The following is an 18,674-nucleotide window of genomic DNA, read 5'->3' on the forward strand; positions in this document are numbered from 1 at the left end:
GATGCCTATTGTATCAATATCCTACTTTAAAACTAGGCACTCTAGTTCACCCATTTTATTATTTAGACATCTAGCATTTGTGTATAAGCACTTTAATAATTCATCACTATTTAGCTGTCTGCCATTTCTTGATGTGTTAGACTCTTTTATTTGATGGTGTCTCATCTGATCCGACCTATACTTCCATCCTCTCCTCCTGACTAGAGCATAGAGCATCTGTATTAATAGAACCTCCCCTAATGTCTCTGTCTGATCCATGTGCTCCTCTGCACCTGTTGGCTTTCCCCCAGCCCTTAGTTTTAAAACTGCTCTACAACCTTTTTAATGTTAAGTACCAGCCGTCTGGTTCCATTTTGGTTTAGGTGGAGCCCATCCTTCCTGTATATGCTCTCCCTATTCCAAAAGTTTCCCCAATTCCTATTAAATCTAAACCCCTCCTTGCTACTCTATCGTCTCATCCATGCATTGAGACTCTGAAGCTCTGCCTGCCCACCTGGCCCTGCGTGTGGAACTGGAAACATTTCAGAGAACGCTACCATAGAGGTCCTAGATTTCAATTCTTTCTTAGCAGCCTAAATTTGGCCTCCAGAACCTCTCACCTACCCTTCTCTTTGTCATTGGTACCTACATGTACCATGACCACCGGCTCCTCCCCAGCAATACACACAAGACTATCTAGATGCCTCAAGAGATCTGCAACCTTCGCACCAGGCAGGCAAGTCACCATAAGGTTCTTCCAGTCATTACAAACGCAGCTGTCTATGTTTCTAATGATCGAATCCCCCATTACTAACACCTGCCTTCTTCCCCTGGAGATGTATCCTCAGTGAGAGAGGCTACCATAATATCCTCTGGAAGGAGGGTCCCAACTATACGATCATTTCCCTCTGCTCCAGTTGAATGTTCTCCTTCCCTGAGCCTTTCATCCTCCTTAACAGCAAAGGGGCTGTCTGACCGGAGGTGGGACAGTTCTACAGTTTCCCTGAAAGCCTCATCTATGTACCTCAGTACGTACCTCAGCTCAGTACTTGAATCTCCAAACAAACAGACAGAGACACAAACACAAGCTCAGCACACAGTTTCTTTCAGGCAACTAGCAAGTAACTCCCAAACACAAACACACACTACAGACAGCCACTTACCTCTAGGGTCCCATATTCACTCCTCCGTCACCTGGAGAACTCCCTCTCGAAACTCCCTGTTAGCTGCCCCTGTTCACAAAGCTCCCTGGTTGCCAGTACAGCTCTACAATGGGGCGGCCAAAACATGGCCCACTGTCAGAAAAAAAAATGGGGTGCTCAGCACCCACCAGGGATCCCTGTATCAAACCCTCTCCCTGTCACCAGTCTCCTGCCCACCAGCAGGCCCTACGGATCAGCATCTCCTCCTCCCTCCCAGTGCCTACAGCTTCCCATGGGTCAGCTGTTTTGTGGCATTAGGAGGTACGGGGAAGAGGGTAGAGCGAGAAAGCAGCATGCTCAAGGGAGTGGGCTCAGGGGACTGGATGGGAAGAGGTGGGGCAAGAAGAAGGCAAGGGTGTGGCATTGGAGTGGGGGCAGGGCATGGACAGAGCTGGAGGGGAGCACCTCCTGGCAGGTTAAAAACACAGGCTCAGGCTGATTTGGTCTGGGTCCTGCACGAGTCTGAATTTAGCCCAAACTGGCATTGATCTCAAACAAGAGAATGAGGCACCCTTCATTTCCAAAAGAAATAACCCCTCTAATGGAGATACTTTAGCTTTTCTTGTTTCTTAAGCAGATATGCAAAAAAATAAAATTGTAAATGTGACTGTGCTATTTTGCTAAATTAACTTTCTTTCCTAAATCTGTGTTATATAACTTAATAGGTATGAGGTTTGTTTTGCTACTTACAAAAATACGAGCACAGTTTAGCACTATGACTGCTGAACAACCCTTTGTATTTCATGATGAAAGTTTGTGGAAAGGTGGTTTATGGTGCTATTCAACAGCCCTACCTATGACAACAAATGTCTGGGGACCTGTCCTAACTATTGTAATTGCAGAACCATTAGGAAAGCTTTCTTCATCTTTGAAATCCCTCCAGCTGTGACAACTACACAAAACTCAACAATGGGTAGGCAGGTGATGTGAGGTGATTGTTATTTACTCAGATCATAGTCATCTCCCTGTTATCTTGTGTTCCCCCTAACATATCTGATGTATTCACTTGTTGCCATACACTTTATACAGAGATTGTAAGTTCCTTGGGACAGGGACTGAGTTTTTGCCCTGTTTGTTCAGTGCCTAGCTCCATGAAAAAGGTTTTCAAAAGTAAAGATTTTTAAAACCTAAAATTATCGCATCACTTACATTTCTGCCACTTTGAGCTCTTTTTAACAATCAAGCTTTGCAGCAGCCAGGTTGAGACATTGGATAGCAAGTGCATGTTGGCGTATGCATGTCTTCACATTTACAGCTGGAAAGAAACCGATGAAGCAGAAACTGATCATGCTACCTGTGCTGATGATGGTTGTAGGCTCCCCACCATGCAAACTGGCTCTACTGATGGAAGGGCCACTGATCTCCGTCCAGTAAACCATCTTTTCCACGCAGTCATATGCCACTCCAATAACAACTCTGTCCTGTAAGTCAACAAGTGAATTATTACAGCCCCATAGTGCAACAGTTCTAAACCTAGAAAGAGTGGCTTAGGGGGCCTAGGCATCCAACTGTATTAGGGCCAGAGTTAAGAATAAGGGGCCAGCAGGCAAATGAACAGAGGGGCCCTGCTGGGTTCTGAGCACGGAGGAGAGCTACAGAGGCAGGTGGGAGGTGGGCACCGGAAGAGAAGAGTTACAGCAGCTGATGAAGCAGTTAATTTTCTTTTCAGTAGTCCACAAAACAAAACTCCTTTATTTAAACAGACCTTTAATTAATCATTTCCAATTCTGTTGCCTACATGGAACCTACTGGGTGCTGCATTTTGTGGATAGCTCCAAAAGTCTCCTTTGCATACAACATTACATGCCATGCACTTTTGTTTTGTTTATTTTGATGACAACTTCAGTGACTAATGAAGACTCTGTCTTTTACTTATTTCTCCTTGTCTTCACCCCCCATTTTATTATTTTTTTCCATGAAGCCTGATATTTCCTTCCATATTTTACAGTTTTTCCTTATCTCTTTTCTCCACATTCTTCGTAAATACCTCTTTGTCACTCATTTTTCCTCTCACCTTCCTCCTTCCTCAACTTCTAACTGTCCCATCTTTCTTTCCTTCTGTTATCTTAACATTTTAATCTTTCTCTTACATCCAATAGTTGCTCACACCCATCACATGCACTGCCACTAGATTCTGGAACACGCGGCCAACAATATACCATGCAACTAACTACACTTCTTCCACCCATTGTTCACACCGCCTCTTCCCAAAGTATCTATGCCCACTGCTAGACATCACCACTAGACATCACCACTGCCCCAGCATCATGCCTTTCTTCCATGTACCCACATTGTACTATGAGTGCCACCCACACTCCCATGCACCATCTCCTCATCCTGTCTACAAGACACCATGCATCCACTCCTCACTCAGTTAAGTGCTAGGGGCCTCTAACGATGTCCCCACAATCTACTCTCCCAATGCTGGGGCTCCCAGGCAGCCCTTAAACTAAGTCGGTTCTCTTCCTCCTATACCCTTCATTCCTATAATGTGTGGTATGCAATATTTAGTTGCTGCCTGCCACTAAACCACAGAACCAAGGTGGTTGTATTTGTAATTTGTGAACTGCTTTGTATGAATGGTATTATATTAATGTGTATTGTATTAAATTAAAACTGTATTTTAAACACACGAACTATTCTTTAAATGAACCATTACCTTTTCTCTTTCCTAGCTATTCAGTGGACAAGCAGGAAAGATTTAAGAAGCTATTGCAAAAGAAAGCAGAACCTGAAGAGTACACATTTGGATTTGAGATATCCTTATCATAGCAACTGGATTGGACTTTTAGGCTGATCCATTTTGTATGGATTCCTGAGTCTACCTTTTTTGATGTTTTAGGAAGATCAGATTCTGGCAGAATGGAAGAGTACAAGGAGTCCAGCAATTCTTAACAAGCCATTTAAAAAACATCCATTAAAATGAGATTATTTATGCATGGTGTTCTTGACCATGCATTCAAACTAGAGGTCATGGATGATCAGCATGATTACATGTTGCAACATACTGCTTTTATATACTAAATAAGACAACTAAATAAGTTGAATGGAGTACTCGACTACTCGCTTCCCCTCCCCCTTGCTGCCTCTGTATGAGAGGAAGCAAGGAGTTAGGAAACAGGAGCTGGTGTTGGGGGGAGACATCTTAAAAGCGTGTTTCACCCAGCACCATCTCTGCAGTGCTGCCTGTCCCCCACCATGCTGCCTCTCTCAGAGGCAGCAGGGCTGGCTGTGCACAGGAGCTGCTCCAGCAGCAGCCCCTGGCCATGGCTAGCCCTGGCCTCCACGAACAGGGGCTGCTGGCCTCGACCTCTGCCTAGTGGCTCTTACTACATTTAAAATGCAGAGCCATAGTGTGGGTGGTGCCCGGAGCTGGCGCGAGCTGGGACTGCTCAGCTACCCCCTCTGTAATTCTGCGGAGCGGCCTTTTATCAACTAATCGTGTAGTTGATACAAATTGTATCAAGTACATGATTAGCCAGATAATTGCAAATTAAGATCCTTAGGTCTGTGACTCCTCCAGGGTGGTGGTGCTGCTGACTCACGGGGGAGCGCTGCAACCAAGGGCTGGGCGGAGGGACCACTTAGCTAGTCCGGTGGCTGGCAACACTGGAGCGTCCCGATCCCACCTGGCCACTTTCTTCTTAGTGTGGCCGCCCCCTGTGGTCACTCTACATTATAAGTGACCCTCCTATCAACTTCCTCCCTTTCTGTGTTATGGAAAACAATAATCCCCTTCCAGGAACATCCCATTTTCCTGGCACAACTAAACCCTGACCTTGCTTAAAGCTAGGATAAGAGAAAGCTGCACATCAAATTTAGTGATCTAAGCTCTTACAATATAGAAGGCATTCTTGAACAAACAGACTCATGGATGGATGGACTTAGACAGACAATCACACAACCCTCTAATATATATATACATTGATATCAATCACAGCTCTTAGCAGCATAAAGGAAAAAGGTAGGTACAAGTTTCATTAATGATTAAACTAAGAGTTAATCTTTTCTATGAAGGACTTCACTGGAGTTACTCTTTTTAATTTTTTTTTCCAGACCAGACAGAATGAGCCAAATTTGCACTTGGTCTGATCTACAACATCAATTAATTTCTGAATAGAATCTTCACAAAAGAGACAGTGGGCTCAATTCCACTCTTACATTAGGGCAATCCTCACTGACATTCACTGAGTTGCACCAGTACAACGCAGATCAGAATTTAGCCTACAAATAGTACCCAATAAATACAAAAGTATGACAGTTACATCTCCTGGAACTGATAGCCACTCTAAATACAGTGAGGCTGGAACAAAAGGGTAATGCCAAGTGTCAGGGAGAACAAAGTAATGTATTGACATTTGGGAGTTCTAAGAGTCTGTTTGTATCATTAAATAGAGTTAAGGGTCACAGGCCAGGGAAAAGAGGATGGGATTTGAAAAGTATCCAGGAGTTATTTAAAAGAAGAGGCTTTTTTCAGACAGTAGGGAAGAGTGTGGGGAAAAGATTTACCACTCACTGGGACCAAACCTCGAGACAGGGTACAGACAAGTTTGACATCTGAGGTGGTTAGGGAACTGACTGAAGAAAAGGATGAAATTGAGACAGATAAGAGGAGGAGAAAAAAAAAACAAGCTCCATGGAAGATCTTTGAGAATAATATGGCATTTTATACTGGAAGCTACAGTAGAGTGAAAGCCGATGAAAACCGGGAGTATGGAGGTAAGGTGCTCCCACATACAAACATAAGGAGATTTGAGAGGGTTTCTCCCTCTAAACCATGTCTAAAATCCGTCTCTTCAGTGATCAAGAGAACATTTCCCCCCCAATCACCAGTGGCTAGAGAAGGTATAATAGATACTTACTGGAACATGCAGTAAAGCTTTTGCATCAGTTTTCTTCATACTATTTTCCACCAGGGGGACATGTTCGATCTTCCCACTTTGGGCAAACAGCAAGTGTGTTCCTGGGGGCAGAGGAATTGAATCTGGTCGAACTGAGGGCCCAATCACAACAGGAGGAGCAGCTGTACTCAGACCTTGGTAACAGATAATGAAAAGAAGATGAAAAAGTTAGTTAACACAAATGAAACAAATCCAGCCATTATCAACAACAATGCATAATTACAGACACACATCTTAGAAAGAAACAGAAATAAATGAATAGTAACAAGAAAAGTAGTACAACATTTTACAGCTTCTGAATTTTTCTCACACCGGACAGAGGAATAGAGTATATTATAGCCTCTCAGGAGGTTTAGCAATGGTCATGCTCCCATAGAGAAAATACACTTCTGCCATACTCCAATCCAGTGCTGCACCTGCATGGCATACCAGAATCTATCGAAAAATAGATGCTGCAACAATTTAAAAGATTCTCATAGAAGAGGCAAATCTTTGAGCAACTTACATGGGGGTTGGATTCCTGGCCCAGTTCTGGTTCCATCAATCTCATTACCATTCCTATCCACACACCAACAATAGCCAGAGCTAGAATGGCATTGAGTTGGCTGATAATTCCCATGATCATCACACTGAGGAACAAACTGACCAATGGGTCTGGGCACTTGCTGGTAGGAAGAGCTTCCACTGGCCAAAGCATCTTCTTGTTCACGCTGACATTTAGTCTTTTCTCGTTCTGCAAACAAACAAACAAACAAAAAACCCAAACAAAAATAGTGAACATTTTATTTTATACAGCTGACCAGCTACAGGATCCGACTATAGCAGAATGTGATGGAAATATTCCAGACTTCAGCCTTTAAAGAGAGTTTTTATTATTACAAGTCCTTATATGTCATATCTGAGACGATGTGAAGTTACTTTGATAATATGGAAGTCTGGCACATTTATCACAAATGGATTTCACACTCAATTTTAAAAGTGCAACTTTCTATCTTCTGAGATCATAAGCAAATGCTAGATTTTAATGCTTCATGTATTTAGATAACAACATGCACTAAAATAAGATCATGCTGCCTGTCCATGTGAGCTAGAATGGAACTTCATTCCTCCAGGATGAGGCAGTTTAACGTCTGAGCAATTTGCAACACCTCTTCTCCCCAAGAATGGAAACTAATGAGCTATGCCATACTACTAATGTGTTCCCCTCCCTTCCTCCCCCAAGCCCTAAAGAGATAGTCTCCTATCAGATCCACAAGAGCAAGTCATGCTAAACAGTAGAAATTACAAGTTCTCCACTGAATCCAGGAAGTGTAGCTTTATGTCACATCATTCCTCTGGTGTCTGCAAAGACAGTGTAGTGGGGTCCAAAGAGGAACACAAGCAAAGGCTGGAAGAAGGGGAAATCATAGAACTAGATTCTACTGTCTTGTCAACGTATTGAAAAGAAGGACATATTAGGCAGGACAACTATACCAGTCTAGAGGCTAATGACATAAAGCAGGCCACCACCTGTGGAGACGTGTTAATATAGAGGTCACAAAGGAAATGTTAGCATTCCATATTATCAGAAAGGTTGGGCACAGTCTTCTGAAGAACAGGTTTTCCTAAGACATGGCAAAATCAGTTTATGAAAAATACATTGTAATCATAGACCTCATGCAATAGGGAACAACAACAACATGTGCCAAACACCAACATTTCCTTTGAGTCGCTTTTCAACAAAAACAAACTCAACGTCAAAGCACAGACAAAGGACTTTTCAGAGTCTCCAGAGCTAACTGACTCCAGGGGCCCCTGCGGAGTTTGGGTGGTAAGAGAGAGTACAAGTGCACATCCCCTCAACCTGCAGAACCAGCTCTCCTGCCAGCTAGTAACAATCACACTGTGCTGTTTGACAACAAGGTTTAACATCACCCCTTCCATTTGTTTGTATTTTACTCCCAACAGCCTTGTAGAGCATCAGCCGGACACCCCTGTGAAGCAGCTTAGAGTAGAGCAGGCTCTGCAGACACCACAGATTATCTATGTGATTTTAGTCCCTCAGATTTTTTTAAAGTTATACCAGTTATGCAAGAACAGGCTTGGGACATGTCTCAGACACCTGGACATCATTAAAATAAAGAAATGTGAATGTCTGGAAAACAGCTCAGTGTCTCTAAACAAATGAACTATTTGGCTTCAGCTTTCACGTGGGCGGTGAAGTACCTTGAGACAAGGTAGAGCACAGATTTTTATGGAACACCATAGAGCTAATATCATTTAGGAAATGATCATCTTCCTAACCATGCACTATAAAAAAAGCAGGGAAACTGTCTCATTTAGCCACACTTTGCTTTTTTAAGAAGTCATGTTCTGTGTACACGTTCTGTGTACAGGCAGTCCCCGGGTTACGTACAAGATAGGGACTGTAGGTTTGTTCTTAAGTTGAATCTGTATGTAAGTCGGAACTGGCGTCCAGATTCAGACACTGCTGAAACTGACCGCCAGTTCTGACTTACATACAGAATCAACTTAAGAACCCCAGGCGTCCCCAAATCAGCTGCTGCTGAAACTGATCAGCATCTGATTCCAGGAAGCCCGGGGCAGAGCAACTCTGCCTGGGGCTTCCTGTAGTCAGCGCTGGTCAGTTTCAGCAGAAGCTGACTTGGGGACGCCTGGGGCAGAGCAGCTGGGGTGCTGCCGGGTTGGTCCAGTAGTGCCCAGAGTGGGCGCTGCAGGACCAATCGGCAGCGCCCCAGCTGCTCTGCCCCAGAGTCCAAAACAAAAGCCTGGTCTGCTGGGGGGGGGGGGGAAGCACACTAGCTGGGCCCCCCCCCCCAGCAGACCAGGGACACGGGGAGCAGAGCCGCAGCGGCAGCGGGGTGCCGCGCCTCTGAGGCTTTGCTCTGACAAAGCCTCAGAGGCGAGGGACCCCGCCGCGGCTGCGGCTTCAGTCTGGGTGCCTGTGGTCTGCTGGGGACAGTCCCCAGCAGACCACAGGCTCCCGGACTGAAGCTGCAGCCGCGGGGGGGTCCCGCGCCTCTGAGGCTTTGCCAGAGCAAAGCCTCAGAGGCGCGGGGAACCGCCGCTGCTGCCGCTTCAGTCTGGTTGCCTGTGGTCTGCTGGGGACGGTCCCCAGCAGACCACAGGCACCCAGACTGAAGCGGCAGCAGCGGCGGTTCCACGCGCCTCTGAGGCTTTGCTCTGGCAAAGCCTCAGAAGCGCGGGAACCCGCCCGGTGCCCCTGGTCTGCTGGAGACGGTCTCCAGCAGACCAGGGGCACCGGAGCAGCTTACGAATGGGGCTTTCTCGCCCCGACCTCTGGGGCGAGAAAGCCCCGTTCGTAAGTGTGGATCCGACATAAGTCGGATCCGCGTAAGTCGGGGACTGCCTGTATATCATTTGCCAATGAAAGCTGAGGGTGTACAGCAGGTGGAGGCCAACCCACGTTTTTGTACTATTCTAGGGTTTTAAAAAGAAACTGAATTATCCATTCAAATGTATGTTTATTAGAAGGCATCAGTCCCTTCCTGATCCAGAAACAAGTATGAATCCCAGAGGCTGGCCATTGCTCCTCTCTGCTCCAAGAATTAATAATCAAATAGTGTAATAGCCTCAGTCGCGGCTGCATTTCTAACAAAGTTAAACTAGCATTTATTTTACTAAAATTTACTAAGCTTCTGAATAAAAATTAAGAGAAGGAACATGTATTTAAAAGGAGCTAGCAATTACATAATATAGAAAGGAATGCATTCACTCCTATTGTAATCCGGTTGTTACATAAAACAAAGTCTAAGTGCAGCTAAATAGAAATGCCACAAGAATCTTGGGAGTTCACATATGTACAGGAATTTAGTTATATGGATACCTTCCACACTGGTTATAGGAATGTCAAAAAACAAAGATATTCGGTAAGTCGCAAGTTATTCAAGACTACCAATTTAGGTCCCAAATCGTGCAAATATTTACAATTTAATTTGAAGTTCAACCTTAATTAAGCAAGCACACACATAGTTGTTGGCAGGATTAGGGGCTTTGGGCCAATATTGCAATTAGAGCCATGTGGGCAGACCCTTGAACTCCATGCAGGCTCAAAGGTATGCTGGATCTAATTGAAGAGCTGAGGCCTTAATTTTGAAAATTCTTTTCCAAACAACCAGTTAAGAATTTAGATGGTAAGAATGCAAGTTTCCAAACCATATCCCCAGTGTTCTCAGGAACTGAAGCCAGAGTCAACTGATGAGAGTTTACAAAAATATTTGTAGGAAAAGGGAATGCAAAGCAAAATAATTTCACTTTCACTCCACAGACAGGCAGCTCCCATAAAGATAACTTTTATATAGCCATGGCTGTTCACCTTGATATTTTGTAAAACCTCCTCCCCCAAAAAATCATATGCTTTATTTCCTATTGCCAGGGCTTGACAAACGGCGGCAAAACCTATTTGCCAGCCCCGCACTGTGCATGCGCAAGACCTGCACTGTGCATGTGTGCGCTGCCGGTGAACGGGGCGACCGGCTGAAATCTACTTGCCACAGGCGAATAGATTCAGTGATTTATCGAGCCCTGCCTATTCCAACACTCTGGACCAATCTTACAGACATTAATTTATGCAATTAGCCCCAATAAAGCCAATGGGATTCCTCACATCAAGAAGAGCTTGTTGGATCAGACATCTAATTTCCAGAATCTGGAGCTCATGGCTTTTTTATTTTAAAATATTTAAACTTTGAAAAACTTAGCTTATAAGGACACAGAAGACAGACTAAACATCCGTGCCAATTAATTTCCTGTGAGAGTGGAGTGCTTAACTGCGCTTTGTGCCTTTGAAAAAGATCAATCTATACATTTCGGAAGCCTGAGAAACAATCAGAAAGAATTAGAAATCCTGGCACAGTCGAAGAACTATGATTTGATTGGAATAACGGAGACTTGGTGGGATGATTCACATGACTGGAGCTCTGTCTTGGAAGGGTATAAACTGTTCAGGAACAACAGGCAGGGGAGAAAAGGAGGAGGAGTTGCACTGTACGTAAGAGAGCAGTATGATTGCTCAGAGCTCCAGTATATAGAGGGAGAAAAGCCTGTTGAGAGTCTTTGGGTTAAGCTTAGAGGCGGGAGCAAGAGGGGTGATGTAGCTGGTGTCTGCTATAGACCATCAGTAGGGTTGCCAGGTGTCCAATTTGAAACGGACAGACCAGTATTTGAGCTTTCTGTTCGGGAAACAAATTGAGAAAATATAAATGAGAAAATATAAATGTCTTGTATTTTCTAAATAAGATGTAATGTAGATTGTGATGGAATGTCAAGTGTGTCTGGTATTTTTGTTGAAACCATCTGGCAACCCTACAGATCAGGTGGACGAGGTAGACAAGGCTTTCTTCAGACAACTAAGAGAAGCTTCCAGATCATAGGCCCTGGTTCTCATGAGGGACCTTAATCAGAGGCGTAGAGGGGGAACTGCAAGAGGGACAGTTGCCCCTAGGTTCCATGCTAGGAGGGCACCGGGCTGGGGTGGAAGTAGAGTACACAGTCCCACGAGTTGCGGCGAGCGGTGAACCTGGTGTAATGTAGTACTATATGGAACTGCTCCCTGTAGGATTGTGCTACTTCTGGTAGCAGTTTCCTACAGAACATTTCCTTACGATTGTACAAATACGAAAATGCTACTGGTAGCACATTTCTATAAGGTAGCAGCTTTCTACATTACACCAGCACTTTCGGGCCATGTGCTCCTTGTGCAATCAAGCCTCCAAGGCAGGGCCAGGAGGCAGGAGCAGCCACTTTAAAGGTAGGGTTACCCATACCTCCGGCACCTGGCTCTGCAGAAGGGGGAGAGGGACTGGGTTACAGTGGGGGCGGCTGGGGGTGCCTGGCTCTGGGGGAGGGGCATTGGGTGAGGGGAGGGGAGTTCTGGGGGAGGAGAGGCATTAGGTTAGAGCAGCGGGGCTGGGGATGCCTGGCTCTGGAGGAGGGATGGTTGCATTAGGGGTACTTTATTTAAAAAAAAAGTTGAGAAACACTGCTCTAAACCAATTTTTCTCAACCAGTGGTAGGAGTACCCTTAGGAGTACTCGAGAGAAGTCTGAGAGGGTATGTCAACACAAATAAAACCTAGAGAAAACTGAATTTTTGTTTTAAGTTTTATAGCGCTTTATTATTTTTGTACTTTTTACACCCAAAAATTTCATCACCCGCCCAGCTACAATTAAGTGGTTTAAACAAATGTGTTGCAATGGTAGAAAAAAAACTGTGTGTGTCTAAAAACTGTAGGTACTGGGGGTACTTATTTTTTAAGGGGGGAACTTATAATTTTTTTTTTTAATAAAACGTTAAGAAACACTGCTCTAAACCATTCTTTTTGGCCTCCCTGTTTCCTTTCTCCTTTGGTGAGTTGGGCAGGTATCCATTTTAGTAAAAATACATCAGACATGTGCACACAGTGCCCACTTTGCCTCAACTTGTGCTAGATAATCCGGGCCTCAATTCTAAAGGAGTTGGCATAACTGAGGTAATCGATTCCCTCCATGTTTTGTTGTGGATTTTCCAAAGAAAATGCTGCTGTTTTCTATCGGTCACCCACGTCTCCCAGTCATAGCAGAGACTTAGGATTAACATGGCTTTCTCAACTAGAAGTCTTATACGTGTTCAGACATTGTGATTGTGAACACCTGGCAAAGAAGTCTGCCAAAGGCAAGGCGGCCTTGAACCTGACAGCTATAGCTTCAGTTGAGTGCCTTGTGTGAAATTTGGAAGAGCAGCTCACAGAGACCTCTCTCCTTTACTTAAGGACAGAATCCTTAACCTCAGAGTAACCTAAACATTAAGCTACTTATTGCTTCAAGTGCCTTCAAGAAAGTAAGGGTGATTCCTGTGTTGTGTGTTAGTGTTATTGAAAAGTTTTTCTGAGTGTTATTTTAACATGTAAGTTAATCTCTTACATTCACTAACGTAGCAAAGAGGGTTGGGAGGGGCAAGTAGTGGCCCCCGGGGCACCACAGTAGGGAGGCACTAATTTAGTCCCCCTCCACTCCACGTCATCCCTCAACTCACCTGCTCCTCCTCCTCACCGCCGTCGGCTGGAGCCTTCTCCCTGTCTCTCTGCCTCCAGCCCGACCCTCCTCCATCTTTGACAGTGGGATAGTGTGTGGGGGCCTGCCCCAAACTGGAAAGGCTGGGGGAAAATGTGGTAAAAGCTCCCCCCCTCTTCCCAGGGTCGGGCTCAGCCATGTGCCAGGTTCGGGGCCCTGCCGCATGGTGGCGGGAGGGGAGGGGCACAAATTTTGCTTTTGTCCCTGGACACATAACATCCTCGCTACGCCTCTGAATTCTGTTGGGAGACCAATATAGAAGAACACAGACAATCTGGGAAGTTTTTGGAGAATGTTGAGGATAACTTCCTGGTACAAGTGCTAAAGGAACCGACCAGGGGCCATGCGCAGCTTGACCTGCTGCTCACAAACAGGGAGGAATTAGTAGGGGAAGTAGATGAGGGTGGCAACCTGGGAAGCAGTGATCATGAGATGGTAGATTTCAGGATCCTAACAAAAGGAAGAAAGGAGAGCAGCAAAATACACATTCTGGACTTCAGAAGAGCAGACTTTGACTCCCTCAGAGAACTGATGGGGCAGGATCCCCTGGGATGCTAACATGAAGGGGGAAAGGAGTCCAGGAGAGCTAGCTGTATTTTAAAAAGCTTTATTGAAGGCACAGGAAGAAACCATCCCGATGCACAGTAAGAAAAGCAAATATGGTAGGTGACCAGATTGTTTTACCAAGGAAATCCTTGGCGAGCTTAAACACAAAAAGGAAGCTTATAAGAAGTGGAAACTTGGACAGATGACTAGGGAGGAGTATAAATATATTGCTCAAGAATGCAGGGGAGTAATCAAAAAGGCAAAAACACAATTAGAATTGCAGCTAGCAAGGGATATGAAAGGTAACAAGAAAGGTTTGTACAGGCATGTTAGCAATAAGAGGGTGATCAGAGAGGGAGTGAGGCCCTTACTGGATGAGGGAAGTAATCTAGTGACAGATGATGTGGTAAAAGCTGAAGTACTCAATGCTTTCTTTGCCTCTGTCTTCACAGACAAGGTCAGCTCCCAGACTACTGCACTAGGCAACGCAGTGTGGGAAGGAAGTGGACATCCACAGTGGAGAAAGAACATAAGAACTGTTTAGAAAAGCTAGACATACACAAATCCATGGGCCCGGATTTAATGCAGCAGAGGGTACTGACGGCGTTGATGTCATTGCAGAGCCTTTGGCCACTGTCTTGAAAACTCATGGAGATAGAGAGAGGTCTCAGATGATTGGAAAAAGGCAACTGTAGTGCCCATTTTTAAAAAGGGGAAGAAGGACAATCCAGGGAACTACAGACCAGTCAGCCTTACCTCAGTCCCTGGAAAAATCATGGAGGGGATCCTCAAAGAATCCATTTTGAAGCATATGGAAGAGGGAAAGTGATCAGGAATAGTCAACATGGATTCCCCAAGGGCAAGTGAATCAATCTGTTTGGTCAATCACTGTATTATAAAAGTGTTATATATTATAAAAGTGTATCAAGTAAGTACTAATTTCTCTAATTATCATCTCCTTAATTAACTAAACAACTGCCTAAATATAAGAACTTGTTACATGTGACAAGTGCATGTTGGATTTTAGGGATGTTAGCATATAGCCGTTTAAATCACTAACCAATAAGACTAAGCTTATTGGTTACTCCAAACAATGACACACAACCCCCGCAACCCTTGCCGCCTCTGATACAGAGGCAGCAAGGCGAGGGGAGGTGGGAGCTGATGCCTGTCGGGAGCCGGCTTAAAGACGTCTCCTCATGCATGCTGGTTCCTGCAGAGCTGCCTATCCCCCTACTGCTGCCTCCCACAGAGGAAGCATTGCCAGGGAGGGGGGAAGAGGCAGGAGCCAGTGCTCAGGGGGAGCCAGCTTAAAAGCCAGCTACTCATGAGCACTGGATCATGCAGAGACTCCTGATTTACACTCCACTCCCATGCTGTTTCCTCTGAAAGAGAGGCAGGGTGAGGGTGGCAGGTGGGAGCTGGTACATGTGGGAAGCTGGCTTTCAAGCTGGTTACCCTATGCATATCAGCTCCCATGGAGCCACCTGTCCCCCACCCCCGCACCCAACACTGCTGCCTCTGATATAGAGGTAGCAGTGCGGGAGTTAAGGGGGCCTGTGCTCATCGGTTAACAGTGCAAAGAGGAACAGTCTCAAAGATCAGATTAAGAATATCAACATTAAAATCTCAACCCTATTTATCAGTTTACATTTGCTTTTGTCATCCTGCATTTGTAGTGGTTTTCTACAAATACTAAATAGACTTATGTTGTCAATGCATTGCTCATATGAAAAACAGTATACACATTAGAGAGTAGTATTTAGTGGTCCCAATCCAAAAATTTAGATTTGTTTCTGTTTAGACAACATAGCCTCTGGGATTTGGAAGGGTGGAAGGGCTCAAACATCTGTTTCTTTTTTAACTGAAAAAATGAAGCGTGAGGAAATAATGAAGTTCAGACATTTTTAATAGCCGCTGGTATGTCACTGCTCACATCAACTCTTTCATTAACAAGGGGGGCTAGGTTTGGAATGAATGTGAAATTCCAAATAAATTCCAACAGCTACTTCATGTATTGGTTACCAAAAAAAAAAAAAAAAAAAAAAAAGCATAAAACAAATGGTTACTTTTGTATGGAACCAAATGTTTAAGATTAATTTTGTATCAATAAGAATAAAGGCTTCATAAAGCAGCATTTTGTCTATTAAACCCAGAAGATGCTTATTTATGATTCCAGTTCTTAAAACTGAAATTCTGATGATTAGTAAAGTTCAGATCAAAGCACAAACTCTGTGGCTGTGGTCCACCATTACTTGTCAGTCTAACTGTTTCAAGAGGCCCATTTCAGCAGTAGCTAGACTCACTTTTTTGCAATTAAAAAAATCATAAACTACTAAGTAGTAAAAGCTGGTGGGAAGACTATATATAACACAAGGATTGAACAATTAGTTGAATGAAAATTTCCAAACTGAGAGCTACCTGGAGAGATATTAGTATGTGTCTACACAGCAAAGTTATTTCAGAATAATGGCTGTTATTTTAAAATAACTATGCGAACATCTACACAGCAATTACATTATTTTGAAATAATTTCAAAATAACGGATGGCTTATTCCGACTTCTGTTAACCTCATTCTATGAAGAATAATGCCTATTCTGAAATAGCTATTTCCAAATAAGGTGTGTGTAGACGCTCCACTTCTGCTATTTCAAAATAGCCCCTCATCAGGGTAACTCTACGTTATTCCTCCCGGAGCTCGAAATTGAGATACCCATGTAGACGTGCTATGTCTACACTAGCCACCCTAGTTCGGACTTGGGTGACTAATGTAGTCATTCGAACTTGCAAATGAAGCCCGGGATTTAAAAAATCCGGGCTTCATTTGCATGTTCCCGGGCACCGCCATTTTTAAATGCCCAGTAATTCGAACTACCTGCCCGCGGCTACACGTGGCACGGGCTAGGTAGTTCGTACTAAAGCTCCTAATTCAAACTACCGTTACTCCTCACTGCAATGAGGACTAACGGTAGTTCAAATTAGGTGTCATGCAAGTACACCTTTTGGCAAGCTTTAAAAAGTTGAGGGGTTTTTTTTTTAAATCACATTCTGTCAATTACATAAATATTTTGATACTTTGTGCTGTACTGCAAAAATTTATAACAACTAGAAAAAAACATTCTTGCAAAGAAGTTTCAGAAGAATTATTACTAAGAAGAGGCGAGCGTCATAGCTAAGAGGTTTGATTAAATACCTACGTTTGTTCATCTGAAACTCTTCGGTCTATCAAGTTAAACAATTTATTTATTTTTTATTTCTTTAAATATATTTTTAACCATGCCTCTTTATTTAAAATATTCGAGGCAGCTTACAAAATTTTAAAACATAATATATATATATATATATTAAAAAAGTAAAATAAAAGACCCTAAGGTGGGGAGCATAAACCCTATTAAGACACACCAAGAGAAGGGACACACACACACAAACTCAAGCACCAATAAAAGCATAGGTAAAAAGGGTGGACTCAGCCTGGCGATGAAACAGTGCCAGCACTGGTAGCACGCGAACAGCCTGGGAGAGGGAGTTCCATAGCCTGGGAAAAAGCTGAGAAGGCCCTGCTCCCTGTAGATGTCAGCCTTATCTCCGTAAGTGAAGGAACACAGAGCCAAATATCTCCAGCTGACCTTAATCCTCGGGCAGGTTCATATGGGAGGAGACAGTCTTTCAAGTACCCCTGTTCCAACCTGTTTAGGGCTTTATAGGTCATAACCTAGACCTTAATTTGAAGGTCAGAAACATACTGGAAGCCAGTGCAGCTGCCGGAGCACTGGCATAATGTGCTCTGTATAGAGACTGTTGATTAGAACTTGAGCAGCCGCAGTCTGGACCAATTAAGATTTCCAAGATTCTCTGAAGGCAGTCCATGAAGAGCATACTGCAGTAGTCCAATGGGGATGTGACAAGAGTATCAATCACCATGGCCAGGTCATTCTTACTCCGGAAGGGCCACAGCTGGCGGATCAGCCAAATCTGCCCAAAAGCAGACCACCTTGGATTTTTCAATTCTAGAAAAGGGTCCAGGAGGACTCCCAAACTGCCACACCTGTTCCTTCAGGAAGAGTGCAACCCTGTCCAGATCAGCTAACACATCACATTCCTGGTCAGATGGCTTCCTGATCCACAGGACCTTGGTCTTATCTGGATACAGCTTCAGCTTATTCAACCTCATCTAGTCCATCACCACCTCTAGACCGGTTTAGATTGGTCACTGCCACACCTGGATCCGGGGTCACAGAGAAATAGAGTTGGGTGTCATCTATGGATGGCACCGTCCTCCACATCTCCTTATGACCTCTCTCAGCAGTTTCATTTGCCATGGGGTCAAGCAGCAGCCCCCTAGCTCCACCTTCTGAAAATGTCCCAACAAGTAAGACCAGAACCACCGCAAGACAGTGCCTCCGATTCCCAATGTCACCAGGCACTCCAAAAGGATACCATGGTCGGTGGTATCAAAATCTGCAAGAAGTCCAAGAGAATCAACAGGGACACATTCCCCCTCTCTATCTGTCAGCATAGGTCATCTACCAGGACAACCAAAACCAAGCCTGAAGCCAGACTGAAATGGATCCAGATCATCCGTTTCTTCCAAGAAAGCTTCAAGTTGCAATGCCACCGCCCTCTTGAGTACCTTGCCCAAAACGGGAAAATGAGTGAATGGGCATTAGTTATTCAAATGGCGTGGGTCCAGGGAAGACTTCTTAAGGAATAGTTTTACCACCACCTCTTACAAGGCAGCGGGAACTGTCCCAGACCCAAAAGACACATTAATAATCCCTGGGCACAACCAATCATCCCTTCCCGGCTTGATTTAATAAGCCATAAAGGGCAAGGGGTGAGCAAGCACATGGTCAGTCGCACTCCTCCAAGCATCTAATCCGCATCCTTGGTCTGCAAAAGCTGAAACTGATCCAAAGAAAAATGATTAGGCAGTCCGCTCAATGCATTCTGTACTCTGCTTACATGACAGCCGGAG

At 44.4% G+C, this 18,674-nt stretch overlaps 1 protein-coding gene across 1 annotated transcript in view; it reads right to left on the reverse strand.

Annotated features, from left to right (window-relative positions):
- NID1 (nidogen 1) overlaps positions 1-18,674 on the reverse strand; it is a 95,537-nt gene that overhangs the window by 21,597 nt on the left and 55,266 nt on the right. The window contains exons 13-15 of the mRNA XM_075924803.1: positions 6,588-6,815; positions 6,044-6,216; positions 2,476-2,602 (exon numbers count right to left, since the gene is read on the reverse strand). Of these exons, the coding sequence (XP_075780918.1) occupies positions 2,476-2,602; positions 6,044-6,216; positions 6,588-6,815 (528 nt within the window). The remainder of the gene's footprint in view (positions 1-2,475; positions 2,603-6,043; positions 6,217-6,587; positions 6,816-18,674) is intronic.

This window comes from Pelodiscus sinensis, chromosome 3 (genome assembly GCF_049634645.1).
Source record: "Pelodiscus sinensis isolate JC-2024 chromosome 3, ASM4963464v1, whole genome shotgun sequence".
Classification (NCBI taxonomy): Eukaryota; Metazoa; Chordata; order Testudines; family Trionychidae; genus Pelodiscus; species Pelodiscus sinensis.